The 22,944-nt window shown below is 43.1% G+C and overlaps 1 protein-coding gene across 3 annotated transcripts in view; it reads left to right on the top strand.

Moving 5' to 3' along the window:
• LOC135914282 (uncharacterized) overlaps positions 1 to 22,944 on the top strand; it is a 77,230-nt gene that overhangs the window by 30,997 nt on the left and 23,289 nt on the right. For 2 of the 3 annotated variants that reach the window (XM_065447065.1, XM_065447064.1), the window contains exons 10-11: positions 6,336 to 6,448; positions 12,852 to 13,014. In XM_065447065.1, coding sequence (XP_065303137.1) covers positions 6,336 to 6,448; positions 12,852 to 13,014 — 276 coding nt within the window. Of the gene's footprint in view, positions 1 to 6,335; positions 6,449 to 9,210; positions 9,260 to 12,851; positions 13,015 to 22,944 lie in introns of all 3 variants that reach the window. The other variant, XM_065447066.1, reaches the window with a different exon arrangement.

Below are 22,944 nucleotides of genomic sequence, written 5' to 3'. Positions count from 1 at the left end.
AATTTTCCCTGTCTCGCACTTGCTTCCTACGAGTTATACCTGAAAATATTTCAGTGTCTTCGCACCACCTTATTACGACGGCGCTAAACTTTTCCTAGCCCCTATTACAATAGACCAGGCCACGCATTTCATAGGCTGCCCTTCTCCACTATTTCTTCACATCAAATAGAATATCGGGGACACCCGTTTGCTCTTTAATACAAACCTCTGTCTTCAAGATTTCTCAAGTAAGCGTAACACTATCTTGATTCATGAACCGGGACGATTGCTGAGAGAGTTTGACGTTGCTCAGCGAAATAGTACAAGGTCGCGGAAAACTGAATCCCGGCCGTGGTTGCAGCATTTCGTTGGCGCCGAAATTCAAAAATGCCGGTGTACCATACAAAGGTTCCCATGTACACAGATCCTGGGGGTCAAAATTAATTAGAAGTGCCCCACTACGGCGTGCGTCATAATTACATCGTGGCCTTCATACATAACTGCCAAGGCATTTATTTAGTTTCATCGACCATTGCCCATACTTTAATTCTGTCGCAGCATCTTTGTTATTATCCATGTTTCAGCCTTAGGTCGTAATTTCATGAGAATGCATTAGTTGTACTCTATTATGTCTAAGGATAACGATAAGATGAATAACACGTTACCTTGCAGCATGCGTCGCCGATGTTCTAGAACGCAAAGATTTTATCAATTCCAACATTTCTACCTGTCTCTATCGATGTACGTCTTGTGTACCCTATGCAAGTGAGAAAAGGTGTTCGTCGGTAGTCGGTGCCAGTACCTCCCCAGCCACCTGTTGAGCTTGGGATGGGGACAAGCAGAGTGTTTGCATCTCGAGCATTTCTCGTAGCGTGCCGCTTGGTGGGTGGTGACGTGTAGGTTCAGTGGGGCAGAGTGTTCCAAGGGCCCGACTGACATATCTCTAGCAAGGCGGTCCACTCGTTCGTCGCCGTCCACTCGGGCGTGTGCCTGGCCCCAGGTGATTCAGTGGTCTTATTTCAGTATTAGCCCTAGGATGCGCAAGACACTACTCGGCAAACCGAGTAGTGTCCTACTACTCACTCGGTGTACTACTCAGTGTCCTACACTACTCGTCCGATCAAGTATAGTCGATATGCGTACTAAGTGTCCGTTAGTACGTGTGCCGTTTTCCTCTTCGACGGCTCGTACGGCTAGGGCGATGGCAACAGCCTGCGCTGCTGCGCTGAACTAGGTTTGAAAGAACGCATCGGCGACCACTCGTGCCTTACTTATCGTGTCCGGATGGTTCTGCTCCTGCAGAAAGGCTGTCGCCCTGGCTGTCATCCTTTGGTCGAAGGTGCATTCTTATGGCTGTCGCCAGTTATTGGATCTCAGAGTCGGTGTGTTGCCGGGTGCTGCCATCTAGTTATTTGAACTTGCCGTTAAGTGCGAGAGTCGGGCGAGGTTGAGGTGGATTTTGGGAAAGGAAGGTTTATTTACATTATGTACAGGACTTAGAAACAAGTAAAATAACAGTAAAAATTAACGACGAACGGCGGCAAACTGCACGCTGCGGCTCGTGGTAAGAATAACGTCTCCCCCTTTCTGTTATTTCTCTGGCTTATAACCCCTTACATCACATGAGGTCACGCCCCTTTGAGCCAGTCGTCGAGCCCGTGCAGGTGTCGTAATTTTTCTCCAATAGTAGGGCCTGTGCAAGTAGCTTCATGTTCAGCCAGTGAGGACGCTCGCCACACTCTGCCCTCGGATGGCCGCCTCCGTGCTGCGTTTCCTCCTCACCCGGTCGTCTGTGAACGATCTTTCATAGCTGGGAAGCAACTTTTCTCGGTACTAAGGTCAACAACCTCGACACTTTCTGACCTCCGTGTACACTTTCGGGTGGCGTAACGCAGGGAGGGGTGGGGAGGGGAGAGAAAACAGCTCTCCGTGGGACACACGAAAGCAGGGTAACCAGCCTGGCTGGTGAATCTGCTAGCTCGGTCGACGCGCACCTGCGCACCACAATTGGTAAACGGCGTCGAAGGGTTGCACTCGAGTAACCTGACCAATGCTGAGAAATGGTCCATATCTCATATCTACCAAGGCCACCTTCCACAAAGCCCAGCGGCCGAATTGACTCTTGCGCTTCAGGCAGATTTTGTGAATAACTAAACTCCACTCAAGGTTTCGGTTTTGAGCGCGCGCAGTTTGACCGCTAACTAGCACGTGTTAGGCCGGCTGTGCTGAATGACACAGCATTCTTTTATTACTGCACAACTGCATGCTGCCCTTATGTGGAATTAGTTCTATTATTTAATAAGACACGTAGGATTACTAGCGCCCTTACAAGCTTTCATCGAAGCTTTCTTGGCGCAATGCGGCATGTCATAAAAAAAACACAAAAAGCCTTTTGCAATACGTAACTGATTATTTTGCGCTATAAAACGTTCGGCTTAAGCTTTTCGCATTTTTCCGCTGTCGTGGTGACGTGGTTCCACGGTAGGCAGCAGTACCCGTATGTAGCTCCATCAAGCAGCCTCAGTTGAAAAACGTAAAATACAAGCGTGTCTTCATCTGTTATGCTATGCTAATAGCAGAACAGTGGGTGGAGGCGAGTTGGGCGAAACTGGCGAGTGGGTGAGAATACGAACAAAATAAATTACGTTTCACAAATATGGCGTACAAAATACCTCATGCATCGGAAACAATACAGTACGTCGATGGCAAATAGTAATTTCCAAACATTCCTTCATCACCGGACCGTATCTTCTGACCTCTACAAGCACTATTACACGGACGACTGCGCGTTTTAGACAGAATTTCGCCTCAGGCGACGTGATGCCTCCTACTCGCTCTCCAAGCAAGTGATTTGGTGCAAAGGGCATTTTCTGGCGTTCACAACACAAAATGTTTGACGTAGAAGTTCTTGGTTTTGGAGCTACTGCGCGTTATCTCTTTGCCCGCGTTTCGCCCGTGCTGGCAACATACTACAATGTTAGCAGTCCTGGCAACCAGTGATCACGTTTTCGAGAAGCGATGAGTAGCGAAAGAAGTTACATGTTGCGTGGGATCATCAAAGGCGTTCCGGATATTGCCCCCTTAATTCACTCAACGGCAAACTAATTTGGCCACAATGGTAGACCTGCGCTTTGCCAACTGCATCACAACGACCGGTGAGGCCAGCGTGCCTTGGGAATCCTGAAAAGAGTCCTGCAATTTTGGGGACTACAGAAAGCGTCGTAAACTTGTCTCTGTAAGATTTATTACGTGTCAAATTACCTGCGCCACTGCCGTCGACATGTCCTTCCCTAACACCGGCACAACGGCCCGTGAGGCCAGCGTGCCCGTGTTCTCACCTGGCCGCTGGCAAATACCACCGGAGTGCGCGGTCGAATAGCAGCAGGCGTGCAAAAAACAAGTCGAGAGGACAAAGCTTGCGCGAGTTACAGAGAGAAAAAAACAACAACTTGCGGAAGCGCAGAAGGCTTACGTGCGCGGCCGGATTTCTTTGCTTCAGCGGCCTGTCTAGCCTATCTTGGGGGTCACTTGTTTGTAGCTAGGTAATACAAGAAGTATCAGTCGCAAATTATTGCTTCTTTTATACGCAAAGCATTTCCGTTTCAGCATGACAGAATAAGAAAGAAATTCTTGGCGGACTTCATCTTACCAGGTTTTTCTTTTTTTTATCGATGCTCGCGCAAGGTAGAAGGTCGTGTGAACACAAGGCCGTGACGAGTTTCCTGTTGCCAGTTTTCGCCGAGTCTCCAGTGTCGTTGAATTTGTTTCGCTGTGGCCCACCTCACGCCGGCGTAATAACACGATATTAAGGAAGGACAGGACGTGGACAAACACGATATTAAGGAAGGACAGGACGTGGACGGACGCAGCGCGTCCGCTGCATCCGTCCACGTCCTGTCCTTTTTTAATATCGTGTTTGTAAAACTAAGCGCAATATAACCATGGATATTTCACCGCATTACGCTGCTTTATATCTTGTCATTCACCCATTGCGAGATGGCGCGTGGCACTGGGGTTTCCTCAAGGCCGTCCACGGAGTAGAGATTTGGCGTGCCGTAGTGAGGCTGGCGTGCCGCGTTCACCTGAGCGCATGCTCGAGGATGAGAGCACGCATGCGCAAGGAGACGGGCTTTCTCGACCCAGCTGACTCTCGTCCCGAAGGCTAGGGCACCTCCATGCGCGCGCCCTCTCCCCACTAACGACAACGAGTACACAGTGAAGCACTTTGTTGAACTGGGGCACTGCACTTTATTTAGGAGAGAACGCACCCGATGAGTCAGATGGCACTTGGCGTGCTCCCACGACTTCAGGTGACAGTGATACAAAGATTCACATACCACCCACCTACGGCTAGTTTACACTTTAACGTAAACTGAGATGCTGATTATTGCTTACTTGACATGACACATGAACATGACAATGGCATTTCTGCCATTGTCATGTTCATGCGACAGTAACCGACTGTACCTATCTAGAAGTGGGTCCTGTTGCGTCAGAATCGTCTGAAGTTGGCTAGGAAGACGTGTTTAAAGCAAAATGGCATGGACAATAAATTACTTTTAGGCTGCAACGAGCCTGACTCTGTGTGTGCTTTCTTTATATATCTTCGCTTTCCATCGCAAATACAGCCTTACCTCTTTACTACATATTGAATTAGCGCTTTTAAAACACCGCAATCTTACAATGAGCTCAGCTGCTCCTCTCCAATTCTCAATTTTGGCTATTTGATGCCCTAGTTGATTTGTAAGGTTGTGAATCGTGCAATATTGACGTTGACTTTTGGTTATTCCGGCTATGAGAGAGGCTTTAATTGTTTATCTGTGATTTGATAGAACGCAGTCGTACTTTCTACGATTATGTGCTTCCAACTCTAAACTGCAGCTAAAGCTACTCTTTTCAATTTCAATATGTAGCGATAAAACTTCAAACGAAGAAGATATGTACATTAACGTTAACAACATCGTTACTTTATTCATATTCAAATTCTTTACGGCGTTTCGCAAATTCTTGACTCTTGTACGAGAACTCTAATATTTGTTAAGTGCACATCACTATAGCAGAAACAGCTCTTTTATGATGTGTGATTTCTACATAATGAGTCCTGCCCACGTAACCTACCGCCATGCGCGTCATCACCGTTCTCATTTGCGTTTATTGCTTACCAGATTTTGATAATGTTAGTATAGATGTAACGTCCAGCCACAACAAAAGAACTCCAAATTCTAGCTCAATGACTAGGAACGACGTCGATGGTGATTGTTAGTTTCCTATAAAGGGCTTCACTTATGATGATAAATTGGAGCTGTCACTTTTTTACGTTTAATCCTTTTGACGGCTTGTGATACGTCGCTCTTTCGTTATGTATATTTGGGTCATGCATTTATTCATTGATTTCGACCGTGAATGATAATAGCAGCCAATGATATGAGCAACTCTTCTAAATATATCCGTTATTATGGTGGACATGAAAGGATTGCATTTTCTAGGTAGTGGCGCAATAGCACATTTGCTTAAGAATAGTAATTTGTCTGCACGTCAACGCTATTGCCCGAATCCGCCTACCACGGCGTGCTTCACAATAAGAAAGTGGTTTTGGCGCGTAAAAACCCATATTTTGGTTTATTTTTCCACGGACGCCATTATGTTCATGGTAACAATGCAGAGAAGTTGTACAACGCTGTTTGCATGAGCCACAAGACTGCCGGCGGAAGTGGGCAATGGGCTATGCGAAAATTCGGAATGTAAAAGAACGCTCATTTACGAAGGTATCAGTCGCTCCTATGGACTGCAACGCTTCTCACGTATACCGTAGCTGCCTACTACGACGCTTCTTTTTGCGCGTGTGTAGTTTAAGTTCGATTAGCGCTATAATGTGAATCGTAAGGACTACTAACCTTATACATCAAAAAGTGAAAGCCAGTTAGTTTTTACTGTCGTCACAATTTCTTACAAATTCATATTGAGAGAACAATACCATTTTTTAATAAGACTGTCCTCTTCGCAACAATATGAAATCCTAACAAGGCACTACTAGAGTCGTCAGCGTCGTTAAATTTATTATCGCCTGCAACGCTTCCATAAGTCTAATGGTATTTGCCATTTTACTCATCGTAAGATTGGTAAGCATAAACGTGACGCAGACGCGGATGAATACACATCACTTTCAATGGAACTTGCATGAGACGCTATGATTTTGTTTCTTAAGTTGTTGTGGCGGTTACGTTGATGAAGAGTCCTTGTCCAAAAAAAAAGTTAATGTCCAAAGCTATATTATGATGGACTTCTAGCTGCGCTGTGTGAAACTATTCGTGATGCCAGTGACATTTACGCAATGACCATCTACTTCTTTCCAACAGAGTGCACACCAAATATCACTCCTGTCTCCACCGAAGAAGGTAGTGTCGTACACATTCCTTGGCCTTTACAGTAGGGACACCAGCGCCTGCGATGAAGCTGCACGAATAATGAAGTAAGTAGTTTTCTGTCGTGCAGCGTCTGCGAGGAGGCTCTTTTCAGAAAGTGAGAACTTTCGCACCACGTGCAATAGCGCTATAGTAGTCGTATAGGCAGGGTATCTGAGGTGGCATTTATTTAAAAGTGATAGTGCAGATTACACTGGTACAGTCAAGCTTACGAGAGGCCTTCAGGTTGATTCACAGCGGCGACTCGCAGAGGATAGGCGACAAAGGGACCTGTCGCGAATTGTCGCAAATGGGCACTTTGGCCTAAAAGCCACCGTTCTCGTTCAGTGACTCCGTGCCCTACTTGTCCGCTGCCTCGAGTACAGTAGCAAACCTCCACCCTGCTCAACTAATGAGCGCTGCAGGAACAGTAGGTGTGTGCACGGCCAATTTAGGCAGCGATGGGGGTGCGAGCATCAGAGGCAAACATATCGGCGTGGCGACGGGCGGAAAGCGCTCGGTTGCACGAACGTTGTTATCCGTGAGAAACTCCTTGGGGATCAGTGGTGGTCGGTCACGTGATTTCTTTCACTCGCCAGTATGAATGAGCCCTTAAACCAATCAGATTAGCGAAGCAGTGGACGGCAGCCGGAGAGTTCGCGGCGATCACAAACAAACAGAGCAAGCGCAAGCTGGACAAGCGTGCATTCCGGAGCCTAATCCATCTCGACCTTATAAAGTGCTTATCTCAAGGTTACAGCAGAGTTGCAATACCAGCTGTAACAGCTGTTAAGCGCAAGAAACGACGGAAACCAATAACCACTATGAGCTCATCAAACATACGAAAAAAATAATTCAGTCAATTTCTAAATCACGCGACCTTGAAATTTCGGAAACATTTAAGCAGTTTACGAACGGACTAAGCGAGGAAATGGAAAACGATAAATTTGAGTTTTTCGAATGCAAGCTATGAACTGCTGTCCAAAACAGCAGCGAGATATGGAAGATCTGTCTTGAATTGATGAACACTGCTGCACCATGGGTTGCCATTCTTTTTAGAAATAAACGGTATAAGATATTGGTGGTCACTGTTTAGGTCATTTCATACCCACGGGAAATGGTAATAAAACGGATAAGGATAAACGTCTAGCTTTGCAAAAAAAATATACTACTGAACTCCGCAGATCAGATTAATAATTTGGCCGTTATTACACATTTCAAAGGTATACATTTCGGCCTTATTTGTAAGATTTATTTGGCAATTTATATGCATGCTTAAATATCTGCACACTGCAGTTACTTTTGCCTTCCTAAGCCGGAACACTGGTCGTGATTTACAGTAAAACAAACATACTTAAGGAAAGTGCAGGACCAGATAATGAAAAAGAAACCTAGTAAACTATGTTAATATGAATTTGTGTAATGAGTATTCTACTACAAATGAACCGGCATAACCTCTCACGTGTAACTGCTAAAAAATTTGATATTGAATGTTTGCTGGAATAATATCTTTTTTTTCTTTTTAAATGTAGATAAAGCTAAACGGCCGAGATTAGTAAAGTTCACATATGCGCACTGCCGCCTCTTATACATTTTGAAAGTATTGTGACCTTTGTCTGTTTTGTTTCTAGTCTTGTGAAATGTGTGAAAATAGCGTTTGCTAAATTTGTGAAATGTTACTGCTAGTACTTTGTTATTGTGTAACTGCGAAGTGTGTAATTTTGCCATGTTTTGTGCGACGGAACTACTCTTCATACTCCCTATAATAGTAAAGAAAAAACATTTTCTTCATTTTTTTTACGTGAGCACTGTTGCTGTTGTGACCAAGGCGAGCAGGACCCTGCCAGGAGGTTAATCATCCCCTTTTGTGCTGACCCGTGGGCAATGCAGTGTATTTCTCCCCAAAATTGATAAGTGAAACAAATTAAGTGAACGATATTGGGATGCCCTAGCGAATTACAATGCCTTCGATTTATTGTTGTTTGCGGGAGTACACTTGTTGAAGGAAAAAAAAAGACAGGGCCGAACCTATCTCACCATGAATGGCGAGAGTGATGTGTTAGTATTGAATAACGCTAGCAATACAACGAACTGTCACCGTTGAAGTGAGGTATGCATGAGACGTTTACTGAAGCCGGACGCCTCTTTCACGCTTGCCTAAGAACACTGGGTGCCATCTAGAGTCGCGTCTTGCTGCTGGATAGGTGTTTATTACACCTACCAAGCAGACTGTAGTTTTTTTACTGTAATGCTGAATGTGCGGGAATCAAAGTTAAGGCTTATAAACTCCCACTCCTTGGAGTTTCAGTAAACGATCTCAGATTAGGACAAGTGTGTAGAAATAATGGAATGAAGCTTACATTACCATTCATGCTTTTTGCTCCAATTATTACATATTTTGTTTTCAAAACACTCAGTGGACGTTCGAGGGAGCCGCACGACACAACAAAATCACTCAAGAAAGCGTTAGCGGCAATTTGAATGACTTAATCTTTGTCTAGTTAGCATAAATTGTTATGTCATTGGCATTCCGTATGTCAACTATAGCATTTTTGTAGAGTAATAAAGGACTGAATTCAAAATTTATTGCTGTGGAACGCCTGCAACGATGTTTCCAGGATCAGAGCAAAATCACTTGCAGTAGTATACCGAAGCTTATGATTTACATCTCTGCTCAGTGAATGGAGCCATATTCCTTTAATTCTGTATTGATGCATCTTTCCTAAAAGAATGTCATGGCTGACCGAGTCGTACGTTTCCTGAAGATCTAAAAACAGTGGTAATGGCGAAAATTTCTAGATTCTTTCAATAGCGTCTCCTTTACTCGTAGAGGAAGAACTGACGAAGGACTGAGAAGTGCACATGCTTTGCGTGTCAAGGTAATTAATGAAGTTAATGCTTGTATGCTGCTCAACGACTTCAGTAAAAACCCATTGGGCTGAGATCGCACGTAATACAAATTTGCGCTACGTCGCCACCTGTACATACGACTCAGGCACGAGTTACTTTATGTTCGTAAAAGGAAACTCTCCCGCTAAGCCCACTGTTGGTAATATGAACACGTGACTCAGCAGTGATCTTACCTATTTTCTTAATGGGCCAAATTACAGTATCGACGATAGACGACTTCAGGAGCTCGGTTGTGGCGGAGGGCCAAATGAAGTCCATTACTTCGCTTTTGTAAGAGGTCTTTAAAACTGTTAGCGCTAAAAGCGACGACCACACGGTGAAAAGACGACACGAAGACGAGGAAACGCTTACTCACAACTGGCTTATTTTTGAAAAGGGTTCAAATTTAAGACAAGCACAACACATGCGCAGAACCTAACTGCGCCAGCCTTCTTGTACAAAATATTGATATCTAAATATCACAAGCAGTCAGGGGAAGTGAAATGATAAAAAACCAAGCAGCAAGAATTGAAAGAAATGATCAAAAAAGTAATTTTTATTGTTGCAAGAGGTACAAAGAAAAGGGAGCTCGCTTTGGTGGACCTTAAGATATAAGGCCCTTGTCACTAATATCAGACCAGTTTGTTCTTGCCGATGTAAATAGTGTAATAAACTTGTGTGGTAATTCTTTCCGTGTATAATCAACGCCGCCAATATTGAGCCGCAATGGTGAAGGTTTGATTTTGGCACCAAAAAGGTAGTAAATTATGGTCCAACTTTCTTTGGAGGAAAAAAGAATTGACTGAGCAGAATTGAAGACAATGACGTAGTAAGGGATACGGACAACTGCTAACTTTTCACTAACGTTATTCTTCGTCGCTCCTTAATACATGTATTTAGTCGCACAAGCGCGAAACATGTAATCACATTGTCTATACCACGAATCAGTGCAAGCCGCACAAAAAACGCTTCTCACCATCCAACAAAAAATAGATGTTTCCTGCAAGCCTGCCCTCTAAGAGATATGTAGAAAGCTTCTATCAGTTCCCGGGCTGTGGTACCTTAGGATTTACCCAAGTTCTTTATTTTTCGCAAATCTGGAACCCACATGCAAGCTTGACAATGCGCAGGCAAATGCGCATCACCTTTATTTTTAATTGAAAGTTTGTGTTCTATTGCGTGATTGTTAACACAATATCCGGTTTGCCTAGCACACAACTTTCCACAAGTTAGCCGAATCTCGTAGACGAGGCCGACCACGCTTTTCATATACCCCCGCACGTGCTTATTGCCGCAATCTCCGGGTTCATTCTTCTTTTCAGAAGAGGTTCTGGGGCAAAGCCTTGGATACCGAGTAGTGTTTTTGCGGGGCTTGCCCTAACCTGTGGTAGTGACATTGTGATTACATGTTCCACGTATGTGCGACTAAAGACATATGTTGACGAGTGACGAAAAACAAAGTTGAAGGTTACTTACTACGCCTTTGTCTTGAGATCCGCACAGTCCATTTTTTCCCTCGAATTATGAAGGAACTCGCCCAACAAGTCCTATTGTTTGTTTAGAGCTACTTGATTTACAGAACTTGTTTAGGTAAACCTGATCCCGCGCTTGTTTGATATCAGCTGCCAGTTTATGTTCCACTTTGCTGCACTCACAAGAAGTTCTGAATATATTTTCTCATGAAAGTAGCAACCATATTATGGTTTTTTCATATGCTGCTGTTGTCTGAAGATCCCTTGAAATATTATATTTCTTCAAGAATCATTGTGGAAAAGCTTTGTTCTATAAATAGCTTAGGTCAGATAAGGGCATACCTTACCATTTGCGAATGTCATCTACTGTTAATATGTCAGACCAGTTTGACTACGTTACAAGTCGGTGAAAGTAGGAGTGACATTCGTCGTCAGCGTTCCTCTTTATAATAATTGGCTCATACATGGTAAATCGAGTTGTATGATGTGGTAAAGTGCCAAGGATAGGCACATGATAATTTATTCTTGCGGTTAATACACCAGGAAGAGGTTCCTGCGCGTTGATGATAAAAAAGAAATGTCAATTTAGGTCTTTGAAGTGTCCGTAAGTCTCGTGGGAACTGTTATCGTACTTTCAATGTCATCAGCAATGATGTATATCAAACACATCAGAAATAATGGCAAGACTGAGTAACAAATTAACATTTATGTTATCAATCAGTAGAGCATTGAAATTAGGCGGCAACATAGAATCAATAATTTCATTTTAAAAAGCATCCCCGTTTCTAATCTAACATTCACCATGGTGCTAAACAACAACGACGGTGATGCATGTAGAATTTATAGTCACAACTTCAAAGTCGTTGTTCAAGGCACAAAATCGTTGTACTACAAAATTTCATTTTCTATTCTCCTTTCCCTGAACCCTCACTGAATGGAAGCATGATGAGCAGGAAACATTATGTAGCACCCTTCTCAGAGTAACGGTCCAATAAATAAGATTTTAGGAGGTGTTTATTTCATTCGCCTAGTTAAATATTCTCAAACTGTCAATAAGAGCATGGCAGTGCAGAAGGAACCTTTGCGAGAGTGCGAGGGTTGTGCATATACTATGCGTCTGTTGTTTGCATAGGTATTCTCCTCCAAACACTGTCTGGGACGTGGCAAGGTCGCGTTTTATTTTCTCAACTTTTAGCACTTTCGGTCACCACGTAAAAACGAAGGTAATTTCGCGGGAATGTTCGCAAAAATCCCAGAGACAACTGTCTTGCAACTAATCAGTTTTAATACTGCACCACTAAGTCTCATGGCTATTTCTGAAAGGTGCCTCAGGTTAACGCTTTATTCCGGAATCTATCATTTCTCTCTTTAAAAATACAAGTACTAATGATTTGAATCTGTTGCGGATAATTTGAAAAAGTTTCCTGCCCAGAATCTGCCCCAACTCATATAACTAAGGAGAAAACAAACACATCCCGACGCTGAACTAGGCATCCTGGCTGTAATTGGCTGGCTGCCTAGACCGAATGTTCCCCTGTTGCCAGAACCCGTGCTATTTAAAATTTGATAGCCTGCAATAATCCGTATTTCGTTATTTCGACAAAAAATGAGAATTCATGTGTTAGCTAATTTTGCTGATATAAGAGAAGAATCCAAAATAAATATAACAATTTTCGAAACATCTTTCTATCTATATCGCCTTTGCCTGGCATTAAAAAAAACGGAGATCACTGAGGTATCTCCAGAAGGCATAAGCCTCACATTTCGACGTTCCTTATCAAGCACCCCCAAGTGCATGTTTACCAAAGAGCAGAGCCGTTTTTAACTTAATTGTCTTGAAATTATTAGCGACTTTGCATTTTATTATTGAATTTGGACCACTATTCCTCCTAAATTTACACATTGAACACCTGAGTTGGTGGACTTTGGCATGGTGCGTGAGTCTCTAGAACCAGAGTTGTCGCAAGCTATGTGAAATTTAGAAAGTCGAGTGTCGCCACCTTCGCTCCATGATTTCTTTTGAATGAGGATTCTGTTGCAGGGATTATCAAACATTCCCTTTGCCTGCAATATTCTCAATATGTACCCAGCGCTGCTTAATTTTTTCCAGGATCGTTCACTTGCCCACCGTCCTGGTGATCCTGGGACACATATCGTTCAAAGAACAAGAGATTGCGGCTCTAATACCCAAATTCCAATGCTATATAACGCCGCCTACCATCTTTAAAATTCCACCACGGATCCAGAACTCGTATCACTACCGGCTCACTTATGTGAGTACAAGTTTCATTATGTTATGGTGGTGTGTAAGGTGAGCATTCCTGGCCAGTAACTGTATTCTTTTTTGAGGAAATGTACGTATAAATAATGCAGGGAGGTTTAACACGTCAATTGACTGCAATATTATGCCAGTGGCGAAGAGTGCTTATAGTAATTATATATATATATATATATATATATATATATATATATATATATATATATATATATAAGCATTATTATTGCACGAAAAAACAGCTGTTTTTTTCCTGCAACAGTAATGTATTATCCTGCGTATTAGCTGTGTGTATTAGCTTATTTGCTAATACACAGGATGCCCCAGCTAACTTTAACCAGCATTACGAAAATTCGCAAGTGCCACGTAGGTAGACAGAACAAAAGTACTGTCGTTTGCCATCGCTTAGAGATATCAACACCGTTTTTATTCATCCTGCCTAATTAAGTAAATTGGCTTAAACATCAACCTCTCAAATATCCCAATTACATGAAAAGTGTCAGTGAGAAAACTGTGCAGCGATAAGAAAAACTCTCCATACTGCTTTATGTTTCTCAGTATGCGCTACATAAAAAATGTTTTTCTGAGCGTGAAAGAAGCCCGCGAATGCACGCGAACTGTCTCAGCCACCAGTTGCGCGGCAATTTAGCATGCATTTGCGGGCTACTTTCACGCTGACAAAAGCACTTTGACATATCACATATTGATCAGCATAAAGCTGTAACGGGAGTTGTTCAGGTCCCTCTACAATTTCCTCATTGACACTTTTCAGGCACTTATAATATTTGAGAAGTTGATTAATTAAATAGCCATATTTATAATATAATAGGAATAAGAAGTTTGGGTATGTCCAAGCGACGGCAAACATGACCTTTCATCTGTCCAGCCACGTGGTGTTTGCATATTTTTAAGCTCTTGCTGAAGTTAGCTGGGGCACCCTGATTATATACATATTTATGTATATATCGTAAGTCAATTCGTTATTAACCCAACAGGTTTGGTGTTTGTTTAAACCTCCAGTGCCACCCTCCCAGCAAACAACCATTTGACCGGCTCCTCCTCGCTTGCTGCACACTCAAACTCGTATGGCTGTCCGCTGCTTTTATTAAAGCTAGTGTGCCGTTTGGATGCGCCGTATCTTTCTTGTTTAAGAAAGCTATGAGTCAAATCCTGCTGATAACACTGCAGTGCCTATCTGGGAGAAAAGCTTAAAATAATAGCGGTTACTTTGTTGTTCGAAATATCAAATAGCGCTTGTTATTTGGGCCACTAATATAAAGCCCGCTCACATACGGACTTTGTTATCTGGTACAAAAGAACAAAAAAGAACGCTCACGAAGCGGTATGCAGTATAAATTAGAGACAATTATGTGTCACAAGAGTTCCAAATGCCGGGGCTTGCTATTTGACGCGCAGGATAAAAATCCTGTTCATTTGGCAACCTGTGGTATACAGGTTATAAGCCGGGATAAAGTGCCTCAGAAAGGTTGACCTACTTTTCGATAGGAGGACCTCGACACGCTAGTTTTAAAGGGTTGTTACAGTGATGTCACGTGCGGTTGTGGTCGGTGGCAGCTCGATATAGAGCGAGAAACTACAAAGAAGAAGAGCGCTTTCGCCTGACGTCTGTAAGCGTGGTTCCTAAGACGACGGGACAAGAGCGGGAGATTGGGAAGGCGCGCAGAAAACAAAAGAAAGAAAAGGGAAAAAGACACCAGGACGGGGAAAAGAATAAGGAAAGAAAAAGAAGGAAATGGGAAGGTGTTGGGGAAGCGTGGGGTTAGGGAGCATTCAGGGGTGTCGTTGGCGGCAAGTTTTTGTGGCTTTAGGAGAGCCGGTCAGGCGGTCAGTGCGCGAGTAACAAAAAAGGCCCAAAATACATTAGTTGAACGAATGACTTGAGTAGCACAGCAGCAACGCGTCGGGTCATATTGAAGGAGTTAAGATGTTGACAAGGTGTCTGGCATGCAATCCATGGGGTAGCTGGAAGGCAGCGGTACGGTATTTCATGGGACGTTAGCCCCGTGATTCAACGTATGTGTCGTCACAGCGGTATACAGAATGGCTACACACTGTGTGGCTGAGGCGCCGAAAAAGGTATCGTGTCCTTTGGGATTTTGAATGGGTTGGTGAGGGCGTTCCAAGAAAATATAATAAAAAACAGACGGAAGAAAAAAGGGGGAGAGACCGAAACCGGAACAACAGGAGTGTGACATATGTAAAAGCGGGCGGGGGCAGGTCTACATGTGAAAGGGTGTCGTGCAGTTCATATAAATGTAAAAACATGAAAGAATGTATTAAATTGAGTAGCAGGCAGAGAAATCTGGAAACGAAGGGATAGGTGAGGTTAACGGAATGAAGGTTAACTGGTGGCGCGATTTGTTTCGTACCTTGGTTCATGATATGAGAATTCAGATTGCTTCTCTCGACTGCTGACCGGGTGATGCATTCATGTATTAAAATGCAAGCCCTTCTAGAAGGTGTAGGCCACCTCCGGGGCTCACTGGGTGAGTCTCCTCGCGTTCTATTAGGATGTCCTGAGTGACCTCCGGATTTATGCTGCAGAGTAGATATGCCTTATTATCTTCTGAACATTTGCTCCGTTACGTTTTTCCCTTAGGAAAATAGCTCGAGTAATAAATAGGAGGGATCTCTCGATTGTTGTATCGTGTACATTTTCCATTATATTTTTTTCTTGACATTCTTATAAATGTCCATGGTCTTTTTTTTCAATATTTTCATCCGTTCCACTCTTTCTGTTTCTGTCACGTTTCTCTCTCATGATTTTTCCTTGTCTATATACAATTTCAATTACCATGGACTTGGTTACCAGCTTTTCCATTCCTTCCTCCATTCTGTTTCTACGCTTTTCAGGTACAAATACGTGTGCACTTTAGCCAACAGTTCAACTTGATCCATATTCGGAGTCTTTCTTTGAAACAAATTTTGTTCTGTGCTTCTTTGACTTCAAAAGTGGCATAACCCAAGTCACCTTGCATTTCCTGATTTGTGGTCTTAGCATGGGCTTCCAGAGACAACCGGCCTACGCTTATTTAGTTGACTCTGACGAGATAACCCACTTTAAGCTACGAATGACATTTCCGAACGTTAGTGCAGGCACCACTACTTCTTTACAGACTTCACGTGCCAACTCATACATATTGCGGTCCCACAGTGATCTCTGTTTCATTATTAGTGCATTCCACTTCACCGTTACTGCCAAATTATTTTGGTGGGAGCTAGATTAAATATTTGGTTTGTTTACGCGTACGCCACGTATCCATACTGCTTGGCTGTGGGAATTACTTGCTGTTGACACCACGTAATTACCCGTTCCTTCATTAAAGGTGAAATTTGCTGATTCTTCATTGCTACACTTAAGGCCTAGATTTGTCGCTGCGTTGCGACATATACTCACAAGTGTGTGTAAATCACTTGCACAGTCCGCTAGTAGCAATACGTCGTCCGTATACATCAGTGCGGGGAGCTTCTTTTGCACCATTTTTTCACTACGCATGCAGGGTAAATCAAACCCTAACTGTTTGTTTTCCAGTTGTCTTTCTATGCCCTTAACTTAAAGTATGAACAACAATGCAGGAAATATTTTGCAACAATATATGCCAACAATATTTGCCATTCGTGATGGAGCCCTTTATTGATGCAACTATCATTTCAAGTGGTAATGTAGCGGCAAAAAGAAAGACTAAAGGAAGATTCTAACTAACACACACAAGAGGAAAATTGTGCAAACCCGGCGCTCTGTGGAAATCAATTTAAGCGAAGCCTTCCGTGCGGGATGCTCTGATTGACGATCATTCGCGGTGATATTGACGGCTAAAGCTTAAATTTTTGAACGTTTAGGATAATAGGAGAGTGGTGAGTTGATGGTAAACATTACCTTGCGTTCAGGACTGCTTGTTTGTCTGTGTAGTACAAAGAAAACACGGGTAGAGGCGATTAGTTGAGGCGTTGCGCGCCATATTGTACAACCTCTGAGAGGGTTTCAGTATTGTCATTTCCTCCCATGGCACATCGCATTGTGGCAGAAGTAATAAACTTGAATTGGATTATGGTGCTGAACGTTACAAACCCGCACTGGGCTTATGAGGCAAGCCGTAGTGGCGGACTCCGGATTTTTTTACACCGTGACGTACTTTAACGTGTCCCAAAATCTAAGTGCACGTGCATTTTTTATTTCGCCCTCATCGAAATGCGGCTTCTACGATTGCGATGAAATTCACCGCCTCTAGCAGTGCCTTAGCCGCAACACTAACCCAGCAGGCACGTAGGAGTTAATTTGACGGTTGACCGCTTCCGTAGTGTCTCCTGTACCCTGCGTGGCCCTTTAATTATAGCGGCTCAGCTTCTGTACGCCCTGACTAAGTTGCCCAATTGACATATTTGCATGAAGTTTATTTTTCAAAAATAGCAGTTCAACCTAATGTACTATACTTTCAACTGAAGAGGAAGCTTTAGCGCGGGTGCTCCTATCTAAATACATGTAATAGGAGAATTCGTTTTTCTCGGCAACTACTTCACCAAATTTGACAAGTTTTGTTGCATATAAAACAAAAAGTTAAGATCTAGTGACTGGTTTGCAATGTTTTATATAGGTCATGAATGTTTTATTAAAAATTGGCAAAAATGGAAAGTTTTTGAAAAACGAAACTATCAAATTCAGAACTCTGTAACTCAGCAACGAAAATTTAAAATACAATTCCGTGAATTGCATGTAATAATACATCTAAAGCGGCCAAAATTGATTTGTTACACATGAATCTTAAAAATTTAGTATTATGAAAATATAGCTTTTGCAGAACCCTTGTAAACAACGTAACATATTCGCGTAAGATGACTCAGAAGGGTTTGGGTGCGAGCTAGTTGATACGGATCATTCATATTTAAAACAGCGCCAAAAAACACGGACAAGGGAGGACATAGGACGTCCTGTGTCCTGTCCTGTGTTCTCCCTTGTTCACGTAAGATATAAATTGACGTACTGAATTTGCAGCTTCCAATGACCTAATCGATTCCGTTTGCCGAACCAAGATATCTCTTTTTATGCAGAGCTATGAATCTGTAAACTTCGTGCTTCTATTTTTTTTTCAATCTTTCGAATTTTCGAAAAACTTTTTAGCAAACTTCAGGACCTAAATAGAAATTGCACGACCAACAGTCACTAGAATTTAACTCGCTCTCAAATGCAACAAATTTCGTTACCATCGGTCCAGGGGTTATGCCAGAATAACGTTTTTGCGTTTTTAGATGTATATGAATAGGCCGCGTCGGAGTTGGGCCCGAGCTAAAGCTTCCACTTAAGCTTACCCTGTTTCCGCGCGACCACTGTCGTATAGCAGTGCCGTTTCCTTGCCTTCTCACGTCACCTCCTCCCCCCTTTGTTCTACGGGAACTGCCTCTTCTCCTTCCTCCCTTTCCCCTCTCTACAGTTCTATCTGCGTCCCCTCACACCTCGCATTCAGCAGAGAGGGAAGCGCTGCAGTTTCTGCAATGCTTCTGAGGGGAGTCACGGATAGTTACAGCTGTCAGGCGGCTAAAGTAGCGACGGCCAGGGCGCTCCAGAGGGCATTGTGCACATTCGGAGCGGTGGGCTTCTCAAAACGAGTTTCTCCGGTCGCCTTTCCGCTGTTACTCGCTTCTGTCTTATATATATATATATATATATATATATATATATATACGCTCTGAAGCACCCCACGGCGCGGTATGCGCGACAGCAGCAGCCCTTAGCATCAGCAGCAGCAGGAGTGGGAAAGTCGAAGGAATACGCAAGGAAAGCTTTGCTTTAATGGAAGGCAGCACTATGTCGCGCCGACATTCTGTTCCTCTTCTGTCTGTCACTCAGGATGCTCCGTTTGTGGTTGTTTGCGCTACATTACCACGTCGCTCAGCAAACACCAACTACGCCAAAAAAAGTTACTGTGCATTATCAGAAGCTTGATGTGGGCGATTTGGTTTTGCACACTTGAAGAAGAGAGCGCTGCGAAGACGCCGACTAAAAGATGGAACATGTACGAAGGACAAGCCGTACATGTTCCTCTTTTAGTCCGCCTCTTCGCAGCGCTCTTTTCTTCAAGTGTGCGGTATCATTCGAAAAGCTTGAGGTGTTCACTGTCCTTGCCATATACCTCCACGTTGATGTATGCACCTCTCTGCAGGCTGACCATATGTGTATATGCACCATAGTGGTTATGAAATAGACTTCATTTGTCATTTGATAAGCGTGGTGTTTACGGATTTCGTAGAGAAGCGAATGTGGGATTGCTCAGTGTGCCAAAGATGAAACTTCATTTTACGCATCTCCGAACCAATAAAGCGCGTATCTTGTTTATCACTGCCCGTTAATTGACAGCGGCTTCAAATTTCTCGTTTATTGTTGCCGTACCACACATAAGTGGTGTGCGCAAACGACCCACTAGAACGTGCCAGAACCCGTGAAATTACGCTTTCTCTTCAAAGTTTCATAGTACGTAAGGGTGTTCCTAGTGAAATTCTTTGTAGAGAACGCCATGTCACTTATTTTTTGCTTTTGTGGCAAGTTCCTCAGGCATGTTTCTATTGAATGTCTTGTTTTCACACAAACTAGTGCGCAATACGTAAAATACAGAGGGGTGACAAAGGTATTTACTTCAGTTCTTCCAGGCATGCTTTCGCAACCTGCCACATGCAACCACACTAAATGCTGCCTTATTCAAGGAACCGTAATGTGCGCCTAAACATTGAAGCAGAGAGTAGAATAAGAATTGTCAGGGTCAGCTTCATCCGAAGTGCACTACGGCTGTGTTGGAAATTTTTACTACCTGTCCTTGTCACAAAGGGAAACATATCATGTCCTGCATATCTGCCTGAAGCAACCGCAGCGGAAAAATTCCGCGCACCGTTTTTTGGAAGTTTCGCAAGTTCGTCAACCATCTTACCTCTTCGAAGGGGACAACTTAATGCTGGCTCTTGTCGATTTTTCACCGAAACCTGTTTCTCGACGAGTGTAGTTCCCAGAGGTCATCTCGTTAATAATCCACCTGCTTCTTATGATTATGGGAGCAATATGCCTCATATTAATGCGCGCTGACTTGTACATCAACATTGTCATTGCGGACATCGAGATAATCATAGCGAATAATGCAGCTTGTCTTTTGTTCGTAAACAAAATGAGATGGTTCTACGAAGCCCATAGACAAGGCTGGTCATTAAAAAGCACGAACAACGTTTGTCAGAAGATTAATGAAATTTCGTAACGGGCGACTCCACAGACAATGCTGAATTAAGTATGACTTTACATTCGAGCATATCCTTCGCAGAAGGGCCATGTGCCGATTTCAATGCTGCCTCGTGTTTTAGAAGATTCCATAACATTTGTTTGAGCACCAGCAGGGTCAGTTGCCATTTACATCATTACGGCTTGTTTGGCAATCTTTGTAACGCGTGTTTGAGGGTCCCTAGTTTCCGCTCTGAAGCTGGTGTCTGTGACGCATTTCTGGCACTGCAACTGGTTCCTGTGCATGCAGTAAGCGAAACTACGGCTTTCCAGATTAACTTCTGTTACACAAATGATAATGATAGGGCCTGAATTTGGGCAAATTTTATTTTAGTTGTGCCTCAGTTCCGCTTACCGTATCTACGAGGCGACAGTAAAAATATATATGCGTTTAGAATGTCAACGGTGACACCATGCGAATTTTACTAGCTAAAAAGAAAAAAAAAATGTTTTGTGAGAAACTATCGAGGCTAAAGGTAACATCACACCATATTGTAGAACCATGTCCTCTGGACCGGCGTCAGTCGAGAAGGCCCCATCTGAGCCTCCATTGTGTTCAACATCAACACTACTTTATACCACTGTATTTCCACAAAACTAGCCTGGATGCAATTTTCGTCTTGTCTCAGTTCACCCCGGACACTGGTACTGAATGCATTATGTGGCTCGTGTTTTAAAGGAAGGAAAGGCTATGACAACAATTAAAGGCAGGTGCAGCACTCAAGGCGGTGTACATGCTGTGGCATGATCAAATGACACATAAGGCATGATGTTGCCGTTGACTGATAAATACAAATTCGTAGACAATTCGTGTGGTTATGCCGATATTTTTACATCACGTCATATGTTGGACTGAAGAGTTTTAGAAGATTATACAGAAATTGTAGAATTAGAAATACAGAATTTTTATTTGCAGCTCGGCGCTGGAATAATATATTCAGGGTGCATTAAAATTTAGATTGTGTGGTTTTACGTACCAAAACCACTATCCGATTATAAATCACGACGTAGCGGAGGACTCCAGAAATTTCGACGACCTGGGGTTCTTTAACGTGTACCTAAATCTAAATACACGGGTGTTTTCGCATTTCGCCCCCATCGAAATGCGGCCGCCGTGGCCAGGATTTGATCCAGCGACCTCGTGCTCAGCAGCCAACACCATAGCCACTGGGCAACCACGGTGGGTTGCATTCAAATTAAAAAGATAACAGAACGCAACATTCATCGTTCATTCTCCTGCTGCATTCTGCGAAAGGATGCTAGCACTGTCTGAATATTTGGTGTGACCAGAGGATATTTTTCAGAATACTCTACGTACGACGGATATCCTGCAGGAAAAAATGAATCATTTGCTGTGTAGCCAGGAAGCGACATTCGCGAACAAATGCCTATGTAACTGTCAAGTAAAGCAACAATAAGAAATATCACTTTGACTAAGCGAGAATGTACTGTCCTCTTGCAAAAGGAAACGGTTTTGGCGCATTGAAAAAACGCGTAAAGATGTGGAATATTGTCGACTACTAGTTCCATAGAGTTAGCCACATTACACTACTAAAAAAGCTGCAACAATACATATTTCATGGAAATTTCCGCGATGTTCAAAAGACCGGCCTGCCTCACTGGCAATGAAGAATCTAAATAATCAACGATAGGTGTCGTCATACAGCAATAACAAGATGGAGTGCGTCAAGTTTGTATGTTTGCGCGCAATGTTGTTGCAACTTTTCTAGGCAAATGGTCCACCATTTTTAGCAACTGCTACGATTTATTGGACGTCTCGTGTCCCCCTAGTTGACAAATTAAACTTCGCCTTACAACCTGCTGGCCGCCTGGTTAGCTCAGATGGTCGAGCTACTGCCCCGGAAAAGCGGTGGTCCCGGGTCCGTGTCCCGGATCGGGATAAATTCTGCTTGAACTGCGAGGCTTTTCTTTCGAGGAACCCGAGTAGGTTTCTTATCTAGTAATTGCTAGGATAGGGTGGTTGTCTTATTATCCCTTCATAAATTACAAATTTTATTGCTCACCCAGATGGCACTGGCAAATTTTACGTGAAACGCCATCTGTTAAAACATAGTCAATTCAAATCACGTACTCATGTTGCCCATTGCATAAAACACAAATCATTGAATAAAAATGAACGTAAAGAAACGCCTCCGTACTTTTCTAATGAAAGCGATCCGGTTACTTTAAACATAACGAACGGCATTTGCTTTATCTTTCATTGAGCTTAAACCTGAATTAAAATTTATGGGAGTTCTTGTTTTGTAGAAAAGGCGCTTTGTAATGCACAGAAAGAACTTCTTAATGCAAATTTTTCTCGCACTCTTGACAATCTTTAGAATCGGCTCTTTCTCTTGGGAAGACTTGTAACGCTTCTCCTACATAACATTCTTTCCTTATAAACATGAACATGCGATATCTTGCGTGCAGTACCACAAGAGTATCTAACACATATAGAACAGGTAAGACTACACAAGAAAACTACGCGCACAATTGCAAACAAACCAGGCGACTCGTACACACGAAGTACTTTATTCGTGTTCCTAATTTGCAGGCAGTAGGCGACCTCCTTCCTTTACTCATATGTAAACGTTATCGGACTTGCCATGGAAAATTAGGATTATTATGAAATACTCTACCGGAATCACCTACTTG

This window comes from Dermacentor albipictus, chromosome 8, assembly GCF_038994185.2.
Source record: "Dermacentor albipictus isolate Rhodes 1998 colony chromosome 8, USDA_Dalb.pri_finalv2, whole genome shotgun sequence".
In the NCBI taxonomy this organism is placed as follows: domain Eukaryota; kingdom Metazoa; phylum Arthropoda; class Arachnida; order Ixodida; family Ixodidae; genus Dermacentor; species Dermacentor albipictus.
The sequence above is the reverse complement of the archived record's forward strand: the minus strand, read 5'-3'. Positions and strand labels throughout refer to the sequence as shown.